At 42.7% G+C, this 18492-nt stretch overlaps 1 protein-coding gene across 27 annotated transcripts in view; it reads left to right on the top strand.

Annotated features, from left to right (window-relative positions):
* The window catches only part of dst (dystonin), a 140151-nt gene that overhangs the window by 86402 nt on the left and 35257 nt on the right, over positions 1–18492 (top strand). For 26 of the 27 annotated variants that reach the window (XM_078160562.1, XM_078160581.1, XM_078160578.1 and 23 more), the window contains 14 exons: positions 117–665; positions 898–1074; positions 2949–3072; positions 3704–3912; positions 4052–4369; positions 4459–4625; positions 4753–4909; positions 6378–6504; positions 6693–6743; positions 8025–8260; positions 8388–8517; positions 8916–9115; positions 9788–10286; positions 10640–12108. In XM_078160562.1, the coding sequence (XP_078016688.1) occupies positions 117–665; positions 898–1074; positions 2949–3072; positions 3704–3912; positions 4052–4369; positions 4459–4625; positions 4753–4909; positions 6378–6504; positions 6693–6743; positions 8025–8260; positions 8388–8517; positions 8916–9115; positions 9788–10286; positions 10640–12108 (4413 nt within the window). The remainder of the gene's footprint in view (positions 1–116; positions 666–897; positions 1075–2948; positions 3073–3703; positions 3913–4051; positions 4370–4458; positions 4626–4752; positions 4910–6377; positions 6505–6692; positions 6744–8024; positions 8261–8387; positions 8518–8915; positions 9116–9787; positions 10287–10639; positions 12109–18492) is intronic. The other variant, XM_078160561.1, reaches the window with a different exon arrangement.

The raw sequence follows: 18492 nt of genomic DNA, 5'->3' as shown, positions 1-18492 counted from the left end.
AAGCTGATACTGCAGACCAGCATTTAAAGCCACTAAAGACAAAAAGCAAGAAATGGTAGAGAATAAAATGAGTATAAATTGTGTATTGTTTCCTCAAGCCTTTACTGTTCCCACAGGCCCGTCACCAGGAGATCCTGTCCCAGCAGCAGGATCTGATCATGGCCACCCAGTCGGCTCAGGCTCTCCTCGAGAAGCAGGCTAACGTTCTGTCCCCAGAGGAGAAGGAGAAACTTCAGAAGAACATCCAGGAGCTGAAGGGGCGCTACGAGGCCTCGCTGACGCAGGCCGAGCAGCAGATGAAGCAGGTGCAGTGTGTCCAGGAGGAGCTGAAGAAGTTCCAGGGTGACTGCGAGGAGTTCGAGGGCTGGTTAGACCAGGCGGAGGGAGAGATAGAGAAGCTGGGTGCTCCTGCAGACTCGCTTAATATCCTCAGTGATAAACTCCAGAGACAGAAAAGCTTCTCAGAGGATGTGATTTCCCACAAAGGGGACCTTCGCTTCATCACCATGTCGGGGCAGAAAGTGCTGGATGTGGCTAACGCCTGTGGGTTGGCTAACTCTGCAGCTAAGAACGCTCTGCTGGACGTGGATACTTCAGGAACCTGTTCTGCTGTCAAGGACAAGTTGGATTCAGCAGCCAGCAGATACAAAACACTACATTCTCAGGTATTTAGTCTGCAGATAATCAGAGCTTAAGAGGTTGCAGTGATTTATTCTTGCCACTGGGTGGGAGCATTAGTCTTGAAAACAAGGTGTCACACTTCAGTGAAAGTAACTGCCAGAGAAAGTGACTGTTTCCCATTAAATTGTTGTCCTCACACATTGCACCTGTGCACTTAATCATTTGTTTTCATGATACATATTACTCATACAGTATATTTTAATGTCCTTTTTTTAGTGCAATCAGCTCGGCAACAACCTCAAAGACGTTGTTGACAAATACAAGAAATATGACGACTCTAGCGCCGGTCTTTTGAAGTGGCTCAACAGCTCGGAGGAGGAGGCGAGACGGCATCAATCAGAGACCATAGCAGCTGACCCACAAACCCTACAGAAACAGCTGGAGGAGACCAAGGCAAGGAAAACTGTAAATCATGGCTGTCGGGCTTGAGGCACAAGTCCAAAGCTCAGAGACTGTTGCCTTTTTTTTATCTTGTTGTACATTTTTTTTCATGTTTCTGTGACGCCTCCATAATTCTTGAGGCCAACACAGAAGTCATGTGAAAAAGCCCTTTTGAGTTTTACTGCCATGGAATGCATATCACAGTGATGAAAATTAGATTGTTACAGTTAATGTTTAAAACTGTCTTTCATGTGTCAGATGGTGTCCTTAAGATAAGATAAGATGTTATATTATACTGCTTATCCCAAAGGAAATTTCTGTGCAGCAACACAATGCAACACAAAGTAGGAAACTACAACTCTAATCAACTCAATCTGTATATTAAAGGGATAGTTCAAATCTTTTGAAGTGGGGTTGTATGAGGGACTTATCCATAGTCAGTGTATTACCAACAACGGATGTTTGGAGATGCAAGCACGAGTGCTGCCGCAGAAGTTAAGCACTGTATGGCGGCAGCAAAATGTGTTAGCCACTTAAAAAAGGTCCCACCGCAAAAAAATCAGTATCAGTTTAAGTGTGCACTATATTTAGAATATTTTCACCACTTTACCATACTGTCAGACAATCATTTTCAATGGGGAACTAAAGCAATTATGCCACTCTCTTCAAAGCCAGACTCTATTGAGAAAAACAGTAATTTAACATCACTGAATACAGGAGTTGCTGGTCTACCGCTGCCTTGAACAGTTAGTTTGTGTAATTGTGTGCCTGTGGCGTTTAAAGTGGTTAGTTCGGATTCACTAAACTCACACAATAGCGCAAACAAGCTAACTAGTTGAGGCAGCAATAGAATAGCAGCTCCTGGGTGCAGCGAGCTTAAATGACTGTTTTTCTCAATGGCGTCTGGTGGCTTTGACGAGAGCATAAATGGGGAACTGAAAATGTTAACGGCTTACTCATTGGAAAGGACTCAGTGCTGCAAGGTGAGTGATGAAAATGTCAATAAGGTCAATATAGCAGACACTTTTTTTAGGTGTCTAAAATATGTCTTAATGCTGCCCCCATCCACAGCTGTACATTGCTTAGCCTCTGTGGCGGTACTCCTGTTTGCTTCTCAAACCTTGGGGTGCACCGACTGACAACTACTATAGGTAATACACTGGCTATGGATAAGTTCCCCATACAATCCCACTTCAAAATATTGGAACTATCCCTTTAATGGATGTCAAGTTTTGAATAATGGATGTAAAGAAATAAGAATAGCTTTATTAAGAAATAACACGTGCAGGACTCAAAGCATCGACTGGGTTAGAAGGTCATGGCACGACAGACCTGCCTTACCATATACAGTGTTTCCACTGACTTAAGTACAGCATGGCTATTTTTAGCTCTGTTCAAATTCAGGCCCACATGTGAATAGTTTAACTGTGGTTATTTGTAGCCTGCGTACTCCTACAGGAGGATAAGAAACGATGCTGTCTCTGTCAAAGCTTTTGGCAGCAGTTAGCTTAAACATTTCTCTGTAGGGAGGTAGTGACTTTCGGCATTGATATGCCCAGATAAGAGGCGCCTGTGGGCCAACCAGGGAAAGCTGTAGTTTCAGCTTCAGTTACAAATCACTGCAAAGAATCCTAAGCCTTTCTCTAAGTGTTACACTCGAGGCAGACAGGTACTTCTAAATATATCTGTGATATATCTGTGGCATGACTCAATATTTCCATAAATGCTGTCCAGACGGTCTTGTGCATCATCATTTTTTATCTGCAATCTACTACAAAAGTTATACACATAATCTGACAGTACAGTATAAATGTCAGCAGAGGACTGTTACCTATGTGGATGCTTTTATTTTCTCTGACTTCCACTTCTTGCGTATTGATCCACAGGCCCTGCAAGGTCAGATGACGGGACATCAGACTGCTATTGACACACTACGCAAAGCAGCTGAGTCCTTGATAACATCTGAAGGAGACCTGCTGAGCAACTCAGATGACATCCAGGAGACAGTAGGTGAGGGAAATAAATCAAAACAGGGAGCAGATTTTGCACCCTCCACAGAATATCTGAGTTTAAATGATACTATGTGTTATCATTGACACTTAAATAATGGGATTAGGACTTTTAATGTGCAAATTGCAAGATGCCAGATATTGAAATACTGTTTCAAAAATTAAAGATCCCAACCTAGCACAAGCAGGGCAGATGCTAGATCTAGAATTTCTCAGTGAGGGAGACAGAGCAGATGTGCTTCCAGAAAGTGCATCTTAAAGTTAATCTCATAGCTCTGCAAAATGTTAGCCTTGCAGCTTGTTGCTTGTAACTAGGTAGGTTGTTACGCAAGCACACTCTCCAAGTGTCCACAATCCCATTTCTAAAATTTAAACAGGTTTTCAATGTGAAATGTGGCTTTTAATGTGTCTTATTTGTATCACTTCTCTATAAACACTGGTTTCTTGGCTTACAATTAAAACTGCATTTACTCTACCGAAATCTTAGCAAGTATAATCTTTAGCCTCAAGAAACCCATAAATGTCAAATGAGTTTCTGCTTTGGTTTGAAATGTTTATCTCACAATGTGTCCCCAAACAATGAGAAATTGTTCAGTTTTAAACACAACCTGATTTGTTTGCCTGCGTTGTAGATGACATCGTCGAGCGCTACGACAACCTGTCCAAGTCTGTAAGTGATCGAAATGAGAAACTGCAAATCACCCTGACTCGCTCCATGAGTGTCCAGGATGGTTTGGATGAGATGATGGGATGGATGGAGGGAGTGGAGGCCAGTGTGAAAGAGAAAGGACAAATTCCCCTGGACTCTGCATCCATTGGAGACATCCTCAGCAAAGAAGTGGTATGTATTCCTGTCAGCATGTCAGCCGTCCACTAACTAGATCCTGCATCTATTATTTTATGCATTCAGTGGTTCATTCTTTTTTACCATATTCACTTTATTTAGCTTTTAAAACAGTTTTCCCTCCTGTGTTTTCAAGGCGTTAGAGCAGGACATAGCAAGTCGACAGAGCAGCATCTCAGCCATGAAAGCCAAGGTGAAGAAGTTTGTGGAGACGGCAGATCCCTCCGCTGCTGCGCGTCTGCAGTCTAAGATGGACATCCTCTCCCAACGATTCTCTGATGCATGTGACAAGCATAAGCAAAAAGTCTCCCAGCTGGAGCAGCTGAAGGACAAGGTAGAAGAGTTTGAGAACGTCGCAGATAAAGTTCAGCAGTTTGTCGTGAAGCGTTCGCAAGATCTGCACGAGACAGACGGGCCGGGGAAAACTTTCAGTGAACTGTCTCAGCTAATGCAGGTAACTGTAACGCAACCAATGCGATGTTTTCATCCAAAAATGTATTTTATGCTGCAAAGAGTGACTGACAATTATATATTTCATTGTAGACCACTAAAGCTGAGATGGCTGAACATGCCAGTGATCTGGAGAAGCTGCAGACCCTGTCCAAGGAGCTGTCTGAAATAAGCCCAGATGGAAACAAAGCCCAGATCCAGGGCAAGATGGACAGTCTCTTGAATATTTTCAGCACATTCACAGACACCGTCAAAGAAAAGTAAGTTTGGACAGGGGAGGGTTAAAATAAGGTCTTCGTATCTCCACTTAAACATCCTCTTTCCTTAACAGTTGTGTTTGTATACTGTATAGATGGATGCATGATGACTGATTCTTGTCTACCACAGGGAAGAGGAGGTATCATCCTGTCAGGACCAGCTGGAAGAGTTCAGATCTGCAGCCAGCGCTCTCACCAAGTGGCTGGAGCAGACCAATGAGAAAGTGCCTGCGGTTCAGCCGAGCTGCAGCGTGAAGAGTCTGGAAAAGGACCTGCAGATAGTCAATGTGAGTCAGGAGATAAACAGAAAGTCTTTTCCAGTTTTATCTCACACATGATCTCTATTGGGTAGTACTCTCCTCCAATCACAAGCACACATTTGCCCACTGAAATTTGCATAAACGTAGCTAGCCAATCAGGATGTGCCTATCCAAACATGTGTGGAACCCACAGTATAAAGCATATGAATCCTTATCATCCTTTCATTCTTTAGCAGCTAGACTAGGAAGGCAGTCACTTTATGCCTACTGGGAGCCCCACCCAGATGGGCAGGTATGACCAGACGATCCCCCAGCTCCACCCACCAGCATCTGCAAACACAACAGCAGAGTAAGATAACTGACAGGCAGAGTGGAAGGGGTCGTCACACCACTGATCAGCTTTCTCCATGGCGACTAACCATTAGCTGGTCAGAATTAGTGTGACTGGGCTGATGTTATGTCATCCATCAGGCTCTTCATATAGTCCAGTAGAGGGCGGAGCCTGTGTGAGATAGAACTAAGGTTGTGATCTTGTAACCCTAGTTCTATTAGCACTGGTGAAGCCCTGTACTAAGGGGACCTGGCGCTCCTATGCCGTTCACTGAGGAGGATGTAGGGTGATGACAGGACATATGGCTCCTATATACACTGTGAGTTCCACACATATTTGTGTGGGCACGCCCTGATTTTTTTCCTCCTTAAAGGGATTTTTTCAGGGACTTTCTCCTTATCAGCTATGAGGGTACAAGGACAAAGGAGTGTTGTGTGCTGCCCTCTAAGGCTAATCGTGATTTATGTTACTGGACTTCATAGATCAAACTGCTACTGAGGCGTGCTTTGTGATTGGGCTATAATAAATTTTGGGTTGCCAAAGTGGGTTGGTATGAAATGTGCTATTTAGATAAACTAGCCTTGCCTTGCCTAATTGGCTGGCTGTGTTCATGCAAATTACAGTAGGCAAATGCATGCTCGTGATTGGAGGAGAGAATTACCCATAGAGTCCAGTAGAGGGCTCCGCCTGTGCTAACAGAACTAGGGTTACAATATCGTGGTTATTCACATATATATTACGTCTAACTGCACTTTAAGTGCTGGAACAGAAGTCATTGGTGTTACACTTTGCACCTGGCACACTGGAGGAGTCTGTGTGTTTTGCAATAGATAAATGTAAGTGTGCTTTTATAGATTAGAGGCCCATCCTCCCTTAACTCCCCAACATCCCAGCCTTGCTTTCTCTGCCAACTAATGACAGATGGATGGTATGTGTTTATACAGGACAGATCTGGGAGTGAAACACTATGTTGTCCAGCAGAGAGACTAAGATGTTACAGAAAGATCACAGAAGTAGATCCTAAACCCAGTGTGAAAAGCCAAAAATATAAAAGGAACTTAATTATAATTTTTTTCACACATCTCTCATGTGAATTTTTAAACATCAACTTTTGCTTTTATGTGTTAAAAATGGAACGCTCCATTTACCTGTCTGGTTATTCAGGGTTTATTAGATGAGTGGACATCCAAAGATCCTGCTGTCCAAGACCTGAACAGTAAAGGATCAGAGCTATGCAGCCTCATGACGTTCCTCACATCCCCCGCCAAGACAAAGACCCCGAACAAATCAGGTAAACATCAGCGCACCTAACCTCATGTGTTTGAATCATTGGGTGGAATGGGAAGCATGGTGTTTGGGTGCACTTCTGAGTACTGTACACTCACTAACCATTAGAGGTCATGGAAAGATCTTGTGCCAACAATCCTAGACAGTCTGCCTGTCCTTTACACAAGCTTTGTCTTTATGTCTTTGCATCAGCTCTTACTAATGGTGGTGGTCCAGCGAGCCATTCCTACCTAACCAATAAAGGTAAACAAGTGTGTGTGTGGATGCTGCTGTGGAAATTAAATGTTTGTGGTGAGCTGTTTAGGTATAATGGCTGGTTTTTGAAAACTCTGCTATGGCTGTGGTGCCTCTGTGTCAAACAAATAGCAACTGTTGGAGATGACTGAAACAGCATGTTCAGATTATGAGTAATACAGTTACAGAAGAGCTAACAAATATATTACTGTGTCCCAACTGAGCAATGAAACCTCAGCTCCATAGGGAGTGAGTTATTTCATCATTTTCCATCGAGCTTTTTCAAAAATTAATCAACATTTAAAGGGCCAAACATCCCTTTACACACACAGGGAGGACATATAATTAGATTAGATAGGAGCTATATTCGTTAGGCCACATGCAAGAACATTCATTGATACCTCTCTTGCTTTGTGCTGTGAGGCTTGTTCCAAATGGAATCAACAGAACAGCTCGTAGTTGCACAAAATCGTTTTAAACTGATGAATGCCACCTGTTTATGACGAGATGGATGTCGCTAAGATTTGATTATATGCAAACTCAATGCCCCTAAATATCTAGTATACAGGACTCCAAGTTTTGCTCCTTTTTTTGGCAGGTTTCATTCACAAATATATCTTAGGGCGGTTATGCAGATGTTCCTGAGAATACACTCTGTTATAATTGATGCAGCAGAGGATGCTCACCTGGACAATAACCTGCTTAAGGATTCTGAGACAGCTGTTGGAGTGTGAGCGCAGTTCATTAGTGCGACACTGATGACCTGCAGAAGTTGTGCCAAAATACATACTTGTAGCAGTACATCATGCACATCACATTGATGCAGTAAACAAAATATTAATTTTATATGAAGTTTTTTTTATTTTTAAATGTCCATTTTTGTTGATTTCATTGTTATTTAAACTCGAAATTTATTCTTATTAAGGCATTATAATTCTTCAGTCAAACAACAGTTTTCCCCCCTGCAGAGAAAGTCAGACTAACATGACTTGTGCATGACTTGTATGACTTGTATTGGTAAATGCACAAGTTCTCTTAAGTCACTTATATGTGCGACTTACCTACATCTGTTCATATGAGCGGCTCTTGAATGAGTCCCAGTATTTTATTGAATTCATCATTTAGCTGATGATTTCCACAAATGCTGCTACTTTCCTCACTCATATTCTGAACATACTGTACCACAGAGCTACTATATTACGTGTGCCTAACTGTTATGATAACCTCATGATGACACTCTGACTATAAACCCCTGGTAAGAAATGATTGAATTACGTTTAATGTCTTCAGAGCTGATGATAATTCAGCAGAACACGTCATTCGTCAACGAGGGTTACGCGAGCCTGGGAGAAACGCTGAAGAGTCGAGCAGCAGAGCTGAGTGGTTCTGTGCAGGAGGTGAAAGAGGCCCAAAAGGAGACGGACAACATGATGACTTGGCTGAAGGACATGAAAAAGACTGCAGCATCCTGGAACAAAGCAGCCACAGAGAAAGATTCAGTGAAAACACAGCTTGAACAGCAGAAGGTACAGTAGTCTGTTTAACTCTGTTCTGAAACCGCAACCATTTGTTCTGCTGTGAATGAGATAGTCATATGACACTTAAGTTGGGAATCACAAGATTGAGTGCTTATAATTTCTTTGATTCTCTCAGGCATTTGAGGATGACATGAAGCAGAAGCAGGAGCAGCTCCAGAAGCTCAGAGAGACGCTTCTCAACTTGATTAAGACTCATCCGAACTCCCCTGAGGCAGCAAAGTGGAAGCAGATGCTGGCAGAAATAGGTATGCACCAAGGTGTTGTCTCCAGCTGGCCCTGTGTAATTTATGTCACTGAAACTGTCAGAGGTATGCTGAATCCCGCTGATGAAAAATGTATCTCATTATGGCACTGGCCTTTGAGTAAAGGCTTTTACAAAATGACATATATGATATGAGACATTAGACCAGCTGTATTAGTACAGTAGTGTTCATGTAGTCATCCACCCACAACATACATGCAGCACATGTCAACAGAACGTGTCTCAGTACCTGCTCTCTGCCACAGCAGTTAAATTAACACGTTCATAATGCCAAGTCCTGCACAGTGGCAGGTTTGCTGTCAGAACAGTAGGACAGTGGATAGAAAGGTGCTGTTTTGCTGACTAATATAGACTGGTGTGATTGTTCTGCCCCCTGTTCAGATGCTGCTTGGGCTGATATCAGCGGCTCTGTAGAGGAGAGGAAGCAGCACCTGGAGCAGTCCAACAAGAACCTGGACATCTTCCAAACAACTGAGCTGCAGCTTGGTCAGTGGCTCTCAGAGAAGGAGCTTATGATGAGTGTCCTCGGACCCCTCTCCATAGACCCCAACATGCTTAAGATGCAGAAGCAACAAGTTCAGGTAAGCATGGTGCATGTTGTTGGATAACCTGAGGCTTGTGTATCCCCAAAATCAAAAATATTTTTCCTCTTACATATGGTGCTATTTATCGAGAATGTTTTGATGTGAGTTGCCGAGTGTTGGAGATATCAACCGTAGAGATGTCTATCTGCTCTCCAATATAATGGAATTAGACAGCACTTGGCTTGTGGTGCTCAAAGCACTAAAAAATACATTTGAAAAACTCAACAGCAATGTCTCTTTCCAGAAATCATGACCTGGTTACTCAAGATGAGCCACAGACCTTGTTTTAAGCAGTTTTGTGTAGGAACTATTTTTTTTTACTGCCGAACTACACCCACCAACCATATCATCGCGCAGAAGGAAGCGTGCATATACTGCCAGCTCACCTAGCACCACTGAGCTAGCTAATGTTAGAGCTCAGCTGAGGAAAGCCATTAATGTTTACATCTTGTGCCATCACAAGCACGAGCCTCTTGTTCATGAGTAGATGCACGCTTCTTTCCAACACTCGGCAACTCACACAAAAGCAATCTAGGTTGACAAATGGCACTACAGGTAAGAGAAAAAAAAAATCAATTTTTGATTTTGGGGTGAACTGTCCCTTTAAGAACCAGACTATCCTATGGCTTTCTGAAATAATGTTCATCTTGACTGATCTGTGCCTTCCAGATCCTCCAGAACGAATTTAAGAGCCGCAAACCTCAATACGAGCAACTCGAGGAAGCTGCCTCCGCTATCCTGAGCTCCTCAGGCAACCAGGACCCCTCGAGTGGGAAGCTGGTGCAGGAGCAGCTCGGTGCCGTCACCCAGAAATGGCAAGGCCTCACAGGACAGCTTGACCAGCGAGACAGCCTCATCGACCAGGCCGTGGTGAAGACGGGCAAGTTTCAGGAGTTGCTGAGGAGTGTCAGTCAGACTGCCACTCAGCTGGAGAATCAGCTCACCAACCACCAGGGCCAAAGCACCCAGCCCGATGCTGTGAAGAAGCAGCTGGAGGACGTCCAGAACATCTCAGCGCAACTGAGAGAAGAGAGGAAGAAGCTGAAGGAGGCTGAGGCCATTAATGCAGAGCTCACAGCGATGGTGACTGAGGACTATCTCAAAGCAGACCTGGCCAGGCAGCTGGAGAGTGTCAGCAAGCCTTTCAAACAGTTGGAAGAGAAAGCAGGTTGGCTTTTAAACTTAACCTAATAATGCAGTGTTGTAATGTTTGGAAAGAAAGCATCATTCTATTTGTGTTGAATCACACTAAAATATATTCATGCTATGACAATAACTTCCCAGCAGGCTAAATTGTAGTAATCACATTTGCTCTCCAGGGGGAATCAAACCATGGCTATATTTTCTTCGTCAAAAAATTTGGCGTCTGGTATAGTTGACTGAAATTGTCCACTAAATTATTTCAGACATGTAGAATGAAAGGTCATCTGCAACAATATCCCAGCTACCCTTTGGTTCCACTTTTTGCATGAGCGGTATTGAATCATTTAACTTGCTAATTGTCACATTTCTCTGTTGTAGCAAAACGGATCGAGCAGCTCAACTCAACCTTCGCCAGCTCTCAGCAGTTCCATCAGACCTCCAAAGACTTCCAGTTGTGGCTGGGTGAGAAGCTCCAAGACCAGTCTAAGCCCCAGCCCATCTCTGCCAAAGTGGACGTCCTGCAACAATCCTTGGAGGAGCACAGTAAGCTCCAAAAGGCCCTCAGCGAACATGAAGAAACTTATAACAAAATCATAGGGGAAGGCGAGATGCTTCTGCAGAATACTAACGGTGCAGAGAAGTTGGCCCTACAAGGTCAGCTTACTACACTTTCCTCCAACTGGGAGGAGGTGAAGAAGAGCTCCGCAGAGCAAGCTGACAAACTCCAGACTGCTCTGCAGAAATCCCTGAAGTATCAGGAGCACGCAGAGAAGCTCAGCTCTTGGATTCAAGAGTGTGAAGCTAGCGAGGGCCGAGTCAAGCTCACTGTTGATCCTGTTGCAGTGGAGAGCTCCATTTCTCAGGTGAAAGCTCTCCAGAAAGATGTGGACAAACACAGAGGGATGGTAGAGCAGCTCAACACGGCTGCAGATAGCCTCCTTGACGTGGCCAACGCAGACACTGACGCCATCAAAGAGGAGAAGGCTAGCATTTGTAAAAGAGTAGACAATGTAGTGGAAGGTCTGCAGAGCAAGAGGGAGTCCCTGGAGAAGATCTCACACACTGTTAAGGAATTTAATGATACCTACAAAGAGGCAAAGGGTCAGCTTGAGGGAGCTAAGAAGCAGGTGGATACCTATGAGTCACAGGGAGTGCAGGCACACAGCAACAAGAACCTGACCAACATGAAAGCTCAACATAAGAGTTTAGAGGGAGTGCAGAACCAAATAGAGCACCTGAAGACCTTGGCCAAAGACCTTGTGGTTGATGTCCCAGATGCTGACGGGGTGACAGACCTCCTACTGCAGGCTGACAGCATGGAAACAGACTACAGCACCCTTGACAAGAAACTAGAGGAGACGTGCCAAGTCTTGGAGGGTAAACTGCAGGGTATCGGGCAGTTCCAAAACAACATCCGTGAGATGTTCACCCGTTTCACAGACCTGGATGATGAACTGGACAGCATGGCTCCTGTGGATCTGGACTTGGCAACACTTAAAGAACAGCAAGACAGAATTCAGAGCTTTGTGGCCAAGCTGCAAGAGCTGATAGCCAACACGGCCAATGCTGGAGACAGCTGTAAGAAGATGCTGGAGACGGAATCCTCACCTGACCTGTTGGGCCTGAAGAGAGACTTGGACACTCTGAGTAAGCAGTGTGGTAAACTGTTGGACAGGGCTAAAGGCAGAGAGGTGCAGGTGCAAAGCACTCTCACCAAACTGGAGGAGTTGTACAATAAACTGCACCAAGCAGAAGATAAACTTTGCAGAGCTGTGGACAAGGAGGCGTCGCAGGAGGCTGTCGGCATGGAGACGGACGTCATCAACCAACAGCTGGAGGCTTTCAAGGTAAGGTATCCCAGATTTAACATTTATTTTATTGTTTAGACCTAAACATGGAATTTCACTTAATTTGACTGGTTGAAGGAGCTCTATATGATGATATGAGTATATCTGTGATTCAGAGATTGTCTGCACATGGCTCTCAATATGGAGGTAGCTGAGTTGGCAACTAGCAAGAAACAAGAATGTGCTTCACTGACTACAGTAACCTTTTGGGTGTTTCCCTAATACAAAAAGTGTGCTATTCAAGTTGCTGTGAGCAGAACAGTGGCGATGAGTTAGCCAGCGGGATACACACACTGAAATTACATGCAAGTGCAGTCGGACTGTCAACAACAAACAGAGAAGCTCGGATTACAACACACAGAGGGAGCGTGACATCATTCTCTGCTCAGAACGCCATTACTCCACTATATCTTTACATGACAATAATTTTTTGCTGTTATGTTAGTGCTCTGAATGTCGCACAGAGCTCCTTTGAATAAGGTTAACATGTAGACATAGATAATAAAATCACAGCAGCCTCTACCCTTGTTATTGCCTTTTTTTAGCATCAGCAGTATTTACTGCAAACAATTATTTACACAGCTGACTAATTGGCTGATTATTTTCACAATTAATCGTTTTTCTTATATAACATTTAAAAAACAGTTAAAAATGTCCATCACAATATCTGAGAGCCAAAGGCGATGTCATTAAATGTCTTTATTTTGTCTGACTAACTGTCAAAAAACGCAAAAATATTCAATTTACTCTGATGTTAAACACAGGCAGGGGAAAGCAGCAATTTCTTTACATTTAAGAAGCTAAAACACAACAATATTTAAATGTTTTACTTAAAGAAATGTCAAACACTTAATTGTTTATCAAAATAATTGCTAGATAATGTTCTGTCACTTAACTAATTCAGTTAAGGTTCAGCTAGTGTAGATATTATATAAACTACAGCTATGTGACATCGATTTAAAGAAGGTTTAAAACAATAAGCAGACTTTTGGGTTAGTAAGGATAATGGTGGGATGGATTCACAGCTGAAAGCATAATGTTTTTCACAGCAACGTTTAATTAGAGTGAATATGTTGCACAAACATAATTACTGACACGTGTGGTCTGACATTTTGGTTACATACAGTGAAATTGAAGCTCACTTGAGAAAAACCTTTCTTGAAAAATTAAACAGTAGAAAATGGAACTTGCATACATGTGATATGCAGATAGAAAAGTCTTATCATAATCTTTTTTATTTTAATCCAGATTGTGATCAGTGTGACAAATGTATTCACAGTGGCAGTGACTGACAAATGCTGCTTTTATTATTACTATGACTTCATCTCGGTTAAAAGCTACATGCTCAAAGCTTTATTCTCTCCTGGGTTTCACATATATTTCAAAAACTAACAATTAGTATTTTAGATGCTGTCTATCCACAAAAACCTTGCACCAGGGCAGAGAACCAACAGGCCCTGAGCACTCTCGCTCTATACATGGCAATCCTCTGGGGACTGCTGGTTCATTAAGGGCATCTGGTGTTAACAAAGGAGCTGTGGCCCATACGCAGTGATGGTGCAGGAGGGATGGACCGTCACAGCCAGGTGGTCGCCAGCAGGGCGTCACTTGATTCAATGGTCTCAATAATGAAGCTGGGCCTGCGTCTGATCTCTTAACATCGATATTATTGCTACGCCTGAACCTTCACCGTCAGACATTATGTCTGGCTCTAAGCTTAGAGTAGCCTGGTGTTAATGTGACCATCTTGACATAGACACTGGTTAGTACGGTGATGCTTAGTAGTTATTAGTATGTCCTAAAACCTTTATAGTATTCACTGCTGGGCTGAGCGTCCATTAGGACTTGTGGTAATATGAAGACACACACTAGTAGTAGATTGTATAGCTGGTACAAAGTAGGGATGTTTGTAGTGACTGAATTTCCTTCCTCATTTAAAATGAAGTTTAAACTTGGACTAGTTGACTAGTCTAATAGTAACAGAAAACTCAGCCAAAATTGAGCACAATTTAATCTATAATCTTAAATATTGTTCAAAAAAATATTGCGTATATTATTATATAAGTAGATAATTTGCACCCATCCCTGGTACAAATCAGCCTGAATGCTAATGCTAATGCTAACATTATTGTCCCAAATGATTTCAATTATGTCATTATGCGTTTGTCTATTGTATTATAAATGCTTGGACTAAGTAAATTTAGTTTAAGTAATTGCAAACAACAACAAACACACCCACCCACAGCGTCCTAATTGTCCTAATGATCTGTTTCAATTCCTTTAACTCCCCATGTTGTCTCTGAAAATGTAAAGGCCTTTGTCGGTTTCAGTGAGGGATAACACAAGGGGTAGCCATTAGTAAGATTCCCAGACAGATGCAAAATATTTTAAAAGCCTATAAATTCCTGTAGAGATGTCCAAAAGAGGATTAACCTATATTTAGAGGTGAGTAATTTATAGTATTAGATAGTATTATGATAAAACAATGTAAACAGCCGGGTATAGGCAAATGACACAGATCAGTCCTAAGATGTAGGTCAAGGGATTTTTGTTTTTGCAATTAAGGGGGTGCTGCACACCCGCAGGAGGGCTCCGTCCAAACCTCCAGTCGAGATACATGGATTAAAATATCATCGGGGTCGCAGGGGCAGGAGGGTGTCAGTTTGGTTTAAAGGCCTCTCAGGGAAACTATTAAAGAAGTGATTGATTCAAATTGTTGCTGAGCAGCGTTGTCATTGTGCATGTTTTTACCCCCTCTTTGTCCTGTCATCAGTCCGTGTTGAGAGGGCATATCCAGCCTCAGCTGCTGCTGGAAAGCCCCCTTTGTACTCACTCGTACAAATGCTTAACATGAGGAGGAAAAACTGCCAAAAACAAAGCAAAGCTTGACTCTTTATTTAGCTGCAGCATGAAAACATAGATGATTGTGTCATATTGTGTTTTATGTTCAGTGGATCTTGTTTCTGTAGGTAAGTGGGCTTTATTGGCAGCTGTTGGGAGAGAAATAAACAGAGAAAGACAGCGCGTTGGATTCGTCTCTTTCATGTGCTCTTACCATTTTAGGTCAAGTTTTGAAGGAGACATGCCTGACTTCATGTGTTTACTCTCGTTTTTCACATGAGGTTTGCAGCAGCCCGGCTGAGGGGAGTCCTGGTGTATGTATATCTTTATGTGTACCTTAAAGGGCAGCTCTGGTGACTCAACGCCACTGGGGGCTGGCGTGGGCGTCTTTTCTCTCAGACATTACATCAGTGTCTCTTGCACACTTGGAAAGGAGTTTCTACCGTCTGAATCATACTGCAGCTAACGCGGTTCATTGAAGTAAATGAGGGCAAAAAGTGTCACTGTGACGACGTAGTGTTGCTGACTCACTGCCACATAGCAGTGATACACTGTTTTTAAAGTGAAACATGAGACATGTGTGGGACAGTTGCTATAGAGGTAGAGTGCTCATTGTTTGGCTGTAAGGCGATTATGGTGAGTTTGCTATCCATCAAAGGTTTCTAGTCTTTGTTTCCAGTGCAGACCTGATTCTCAAGTGTTAAAGCAGTCCTCAACTGCACCTGAAGGCCAGAAGACAAGTTTGAAGACAATACTCTGTACAGTTTCACAGCACATTTAGTCACAGTGACATGAAAATCCATTAATTAACAGTAGAAAGTTGTCTCAGACCCCTGGCTCCTCAGTCAATCAGCTGACTTTATCTCTTTTATAGTAAATATGATGTCATTTTGACAACACTGAAGACATTTACACTATAAATTGATGCAGAAAAGGAGAAAATTGGTGCATAAATCTTCACCAAAATGCTGGAAACAAAGTGTTTGATGCTCAAAATGTCCTGGGGTAGCACCCCCCACCATAAAGTTAAACAAAACCTGTCTTTGAATACATCAGTCAGCTTGGTTTGCAGGATAACAGCTGAATCGATCTTAACAAGTATTCAGTCTAGTTGGCAGAAAATGCATCAGCAACAGACATGATCATTTATTTATCAAAGTAATTCCTAAAGCAAAAATTCCCAGGATTTTTGGCTTCTAAGTTTGTAACAGTTTGCTGGTATTCTTAGTGTTCTCTGATTATGAATCGAATATCTTTGGCTTTCGGACTGTTGACATTTGTCACTTTTTTCAGGCATTTTTTATTTCAAAAGATTGATGGATTAATAAAGAAAATAATTAGCACATTTAATTGATGAGGAATGTATTTCAGAATCCATGCAAACAAGTCAGTTAATAATCCAGGAAGCGCTCCCCCTATTTTTCTTCCATTTTCTGTAAAGTTACAAAAAGAACAACGGCAAAATATTTGATTTAAAGATTATTTATCAGTAGTAAGATTTGACAATGCTCAGTTGTCTTCCACAGAGAGCACATCTTTCTCCCTGTGTGTTTAGCTGTTGTGTTGTTGTATGCTTACATTAAACGCGGCATTAACAATTTATGTAAAGTTCACATAGTATCAAAGATATATGGGACAGTGGGGACAAAGGGATCTGCAGCAGCCAGGAAGATGACTAGAAGTGTAATTTGTATTCATACATACAAAAGCCTGAATATTTAAAACGTCTTCAGGTTTCAGTGGCTGAACATCCCCATTTTAAAACCCCACCAGATCTCAGCTGCTTATTTATCTCTGCCAGCATCCCCTTTCCGTCTCCTCTCATGCGTGCAGATCTGGACAAAGAAGTTGGGATTGTTTAGCCCCTCACGGAGCTACTGTGGTGTAGACAATCCAGGAAACAAAAATAAATTCCTTTCATTATCTCCCCTATTCTCCTTTCTTCTCCTATCCCCGGTCACTGGACATAAAAAGCGCCTTCATGCACTTGGCAGAGCCGTCGGTGTTAAATTACCTGGGACCTGTGCCTCCCTCAGCATTCCACAGTAATTAAGAATATCTGCAGGGTTCACAGCAGCCGTCCACAAGGAGCCAACAGAGGGCATAGAGAAAGAAAAAAGGAAAATGTGTATCTATTTCAGCCTAGTGTGATGTCATCAGAGTGGGAGCTGTTGCTGCCTGCTGGTTTACGTTGTTTTTATTTATTTTTTTTATATATGAAGTAGAAAAGCTGGTGCGTATCTCTTCCCCTCCCCGTTCCCTCAGTCAGTGAAAGAAAATAAAAAAAGTAGAAAAGTGAGTGATTGTGTCAGGATGCAGGAGATGGCTTAGAAGTGAAGTCATATGGGCCATGCTGACATAAGGGGGAATTAGAAAGGAGGAGGAAAAAAAAAAAAAAAAAGGGTCATGTGTCCACCAATCAACATGTGCCGGAGCGGCTCTCAGCACAAATGGAGTTGTGGCAGATGTTGTCTGAATAATGAGCGGGGGCGGGGCATGAAACCCTCTGCCAGGAGGGTGTCTGTCATTGCAAGGGAGCGATGAGAGAGAGAAAGGGCAGGCTTTTTTGTTTATCCAGGAGTACCAGCTCTCCTCAGAACTGCCCACAGTTTTCAGTCGAGCCTGCTGGATTTGCCCTGTGGATATTTTCACTTTGCACTGAAGCTTTTTCCTTTGGCTCGCCTGGATGCTGTGAGGATTTCAGGGAAAAAGAAGCACTTTGGACCAGGGGAACGGTGATAAGTTTTGGCAAGGCACAGAGAAGAGCCTGGAGGAATATATTTGGGATCGGTGACTGTATTGAAAGACTGGATTTTCATTCCTGATACGGAGTATGAAGCTGCTATATAGTCCTAGCATTTGTTTGGGATTTTTTTAATATTGTTTTACATATTTGTATTTCTAAAGCCTTTATTTTTTAAATGTAGATCAACTTAATTGTGTCCATATTTTTAAAAGGAAGCCTCCATGAGTGGTTGATTTTATTTTGAATAATAGGTGGAAACATTTAGTATTTATTTGATATTTAAGAGAGGATTATTTTGCACACAGCTTCTTGTGTAAATTGGTGACATTGTACTTCTTCTTAAACTACTCAGTGTGCACTTAAGCAACATATACCTCAGAGGATTTCAATACATCCTTAATCTTCTCTTTGTAGTGAATAAGTGACAATTGTTTTAGCATGGGCAAACCGCTGAGCAGACCAGATTGCCTCAGACAAAACCCTTCCTGTGTCGGGAAGGGGGAGGAGGAGGACCTGAACATTGATGACTGCTATGTGCCCCAGAGGTCCATTTATGACACCGTCAGGCTCAATGAACAAATAGACTCGGGCTCTAAAGGCAGCCTTTCCTCCCGGCACTTCACAGGCACCCTACCTTACACTCACCGCACGTTAGACCTCAGCACCCTGTGTGGAAATGGAGCTCTCTCTGCTTCCAGTTCGTTTGAGCTCCGAACCCGCAAACCTGCCCTGCTGGATGAACGTGCGGTCTTTGATGGGCTTAAACTCAACGGGCACATAATCAGGGCGACTGACAC

This window comes from Epinephelus lanceolatus, chromosome 17 (assembly GCF_041903045.1).
Source record: "Epinephelus lanceolatus isolate andai-2023 chromosome 17, ASM4190304v1, whole genome shotgun sequence".
In the NCBI taxonomy this organism is placed as follows: Eukaryota; Metazoa; Chordata; class Actinopteri; order Perciformes; family Serranidae; genus Epinephelus; species Epinephelus lanceolatus.
This window is presented reverse-complemented; position numbering and strand designations above follow the sequence as displayed.